Raw genomic sequence first — 4,134 nt, 5'->3', positions numbered from 1 at the left:
TCTAAAAACACACCCATAAAGCAATCAAACTATGCTCCCTAACTGAACCATCAATATTGATTTTAATCCAGCCAGGAATTGGTGGAGTCCATGAAATCTAAACCTTAAACCTAAATGCTAAACTTTAAACTATAAATCATAAACCCTAATAATATTAAAGATTTGAATCCATGCATTCTGTTATTGATTATGCATCCATTTATTATATTTATGATTTTTTTATTTGGTTTTGATTTTTATTATTTTTAAAATTAAAAAATGAAAACAGTGAAAGCATTTATGAAAAGTTTTTGAGTTCATACATTCATTTATTACATTTGTGAATTTTATTTTTTATAATAAAATATCAATTGTATAAAAATAAAAAATAATATTTTGTTTTTACTAATTTTTAACTTTTAGAATAATTACAAGCAAAATAAGATAATTATTTATAATTATATGTGTTTTTTAAAATTGGAAAATTTTTCATAATTTATATTTTAATAATTAATAAATCATTGAAAAGTCTTTATTATCGTAATTAATGCATTCTATTATTTTGTAGAGACCACAAGACAAATAATATTCTCCTATAGGAGAATATTAATTAAGTTACTTTTTTTAAAAAAAATAGCTAATTTAAGGTACTAATTGACTTTTACAATTGACGTAGTTTCTACTTTTTTTTAGGTTGACTTGATTTGTACTTGAAACCATATGGCAATAAACGACTCCTCGTTTCGTCCTCAAACCTCTTGATAATGTATAAATAGCAGGATGCTTCATTACACTAATCATTGTATAATATCCTACTCTTGATAGTGTGTAAAAATATAAATTCCTCCTTTTGTCCCTAAATTAAACCTCTTGATTTATACTCCTTTTGTTCAACAAACTTTGCATCAACACCGCCATGGCTCATTATACACATCATTTTATCCTACTCTTTCTAGCCACCATCAGTTTTTTTTCATTTACTTTTTCTAAAGATGCTCCCTCTATCAATGTGCTTAGCTTTGGGGCTAAACCCAACGGCAACTTCGACTCTACCACATCCTTTGTTAAGGCATGGTCTTCGGCATGCAAATCAAAAGAACCAGCCACGTTTTACGTACCAAAAGGATTTTTTTTGTTAAAACAAGTGATATTTGAGGGTCCTTGCTCGAGCAATATCAAATTTCGAATTGCTGGCACTATTGTTGCCCCTTCAGCTTATAGTTCCCTTGGTAATAAATCTGGATTTTGGATCATGTTCAGGAATCTTAATGGATTTTCAGTACAAGGTGGGACTTTTGATGGAAAGGGTGATAGCTATTGGCGTTGTAGAAAATCTGGATCGAGTTGTCCTGCTGGAGCAAGGGTATGTGCTTTCATGTTTAAATAATCTTTTCGATTAATGTATAACTTTTTGTCCTACTGATAAAAAAATACTTATTTCTGATTCATTTAATGTGATTAATGTATAACTTTTGGTCCTTAATATTTTTATAATTAAAAATTTAATCTACTTACATTTTTATTATTACAACCAAGTCTTTCAATTTATAGTTTTTAAAATAAGTTTTTCACTAGTTTTTATTCTACTAAAACTATTAATATCTTATTTTTAGTAAAAAAATCGCAATATTTTTTTTACTGGGGATAAAAGACAAATATTTATGTTTAATTTTATGTTAGTTGTTAAATTTCTGACATAAAGGTTGTGAGATAAATCCAACGTTATATGACATTTTTTTAATTGACCTTCCATCCAATAAAGACTAAATCTATACTATCATTTAAAAAAGGAAAAAAGTTTGATGTCTTTTAATGATTAAAAAAAATCAAATTAGTGTCCAACAATATTATTTTGAATCTCGTGTCTTTTGGAAAATTTGTATTTATTTAACATGATGGGTACGGTGTTCATAAAAAGATTCATTTTTTTTCGTAGTTAATTTTGATAGAGTCAGTTGCTTTTTTTTTTTTTTTGAAACAATAAAACACTTGTTGATTATGAATACATTGTATATATATGTTGGTATGTATTAACTAACAATTGATTTTCTGATCAAGTGCAGTCCATAACTTTCAGTTCGTGCAACGATGTGAAGGTTAGAGGATTAACATCATTAAATAGCCAGTCAATGCACATTGCAGTGGAGCAATGCAAAAACATTTTGTTTAAAGATGTGAATATCAAAGCTCCTAGTACGAGCCCGAATACAGATGGAATCGATGTGACACTTTCAACGGGGGTTACTGTAATCGATGCCACCATACGCACCGGTGATGATTGCATAGCCTTAATCCAAGGTAGCACCAATGTGTGGATCGAGCGCGTCACTTGTGGCCCCGGACATGGCATTAGGTAAATTAACTTTCACCTTCATTACCTTCACTTTTCTAATAGCATGGAAATAGGTTAAGTGAGGCTTGGTTTTGTTAGGTTTAAGTCGAATCTTAATTAAAAATATATAATTTAAATCTGACTTATTTACCTGCAACAGACAGATTTGAAGTGACTTACTTAAAAGTTTAGTCTGAATCTGATGTAAGTCAGACATTAGATTTCTGTAGAATGGTTTAACCTATTTTCAAGCATATTTTTTCCTTGCATCATGCTTTTATGACCTTCTTGTTTCTTCTTTATTTTTCCTACATTTTCATATTATTTGATTGGTACTCGAATATTATGAATCCTTATTAATACACTTTATCTTAATTAAAATTTATTAATATGATAAAATCATGAGTGAAATTTATTAAAAGAGAAAAACTCACAATTTTATGATTTCTAACAATTTGTTAACAATAAAAGAATTTAAGCAAAATAAACTTTTTACTACTATGGATTAAAATTAATAACAAAATCATGAAAAAAAGTTTATAATTTTATAAGATGTAAATCTCTCAAAATTGTATAATTGCTAATAAAATATCATTAGAAACAAATTAAATACAGTATATTAAAAAAATGGGTTAAAAAACACTAGAATTTCCCGAATCCCTAAATATGTATGTTTTATTTGGCCTTTGCAGCATTGGGAGCTTGGGCACCTCTGAGGATGAGGCTGGAGTACAAAACGTGACAGTGATCAATTCAATCTTCGACGGAACACAAAATGGGGTTAGGATAAAATCGTGGGCAAAACCAAGCAATGGATACGCAAGTGACATTGTGTTCAGGAACCTCACCATGCTAAATGCCTACAACCCTATCATTATTGATCAAAAATATTGCCCCGGTGACAAGAATTGTCCTCAGCAGGTGAGCTCTTATAAAAAAAGTATTTTCATTTTTTACTGTTTCCATAAAAAAAATCAAACTAAAACAAGTTAAAACAAAATTATATATTCTTAAAAAAATCTGAGACCAAATAATGACTCGTAAGTTTTGTATTGATTAGACGCAGCAAATTTTGCATTAGAGAAAGAGTAGTGTAGTTTTCACATTAAATTATTCATATGGGGATGTTTCTATTCTAAACCTCTAAATAAAAACAGCTTCTTAAATCTTAAAATGCATTTAGTTTAAGTTATTTCGAATAAATAATTATATTCAATGAGTTTAATTTTTATGTATATATACTATTTACTCATTAGAGTTTCTACTTTATTTTATATAAAAAAAAAACAGAATTCTGGGGTGAAGATAAGCAAAGTATCATATGAACATATAAGAGGAACTTCAGCATGCCCACAAGCAATAAATTTCGATTGCAGCAAAAGCAACCCATGTGAGGGCATCAAACTGCAAGACATAGACCTCGTTTATGACAATGGATCATCAACATCAACTTGTAAGAATGCTGATGGGATTACCCGCGGAGAAGTCATCCCAAAGAGTTGTCTTTGAATATTACATTCGTTAAACGAAAAATAACAATTAATCATGATAGAAAAAGGTTTTTTTTTGTTACAAATAGAAACTAAAAGGTTATAGTACTTAACGTTTATTTTGATTGTTGTAAACAACTTGATGAGTTGTATGTTCTATTGAGCTATCTTAGTTTTAAATATCATGTCCAAGCAACTTTCTCTCTCTCTCTCTCTTTTTATTTATCTATCATTACATTATCATCCCCTAAAATTTTCATATGCAATAAATTCAAACTTTATTTTATGAAATATTTTAATACATTAAAACTAATTTGACACAAGGCTAGCTCC

The 4,134-nt window shown here is 28.8% G+C and overlaps 1 protein-coding gene across 1 annotated transcript; it reads left to right on the top strand.

Moving 5' to 3' along the window:
- The first annotated feature begins 895 nt into the window (after positions 1–895).
- Positions 896–3,820, top strand: LOC114368155 (polygalacturonase-like). The gene is made up of 4 exons (XM_028325496.1): positions 896–1,342; positions 2,043–2,332; positions 3,004–3,232; positions 3,602–3,820. Exons 1-4 carry the CDS (start codon positions 896–898, stop codon positions 3,818–3,820), a joined length of 1,185 nt encoding a protein of 394 aa, XP_028181297.1.
- The last annotated feature ends 314 nt before the right edge of the window (positions 3,821–4,134 follow it).

The sequence above is a fragment of the Glycine soja genome, chromosome 9, assembly GCF_004193775.1.
Source record: "Glycine soja cultivar W05 chromosome 9, ASM419377v2, whole genome shotgun sequence".
Lineage (NCBI taxonomy): Eukaryota > Viridiplantae > Streptophyta > Magnoliopsida > Fabales > Fabaceae > Glycine > Glycine soja.
Note: the sequence above shows the minus strand (reverse complement) of the source record. Positions and strands in the feature narration are given on the sequence as shown.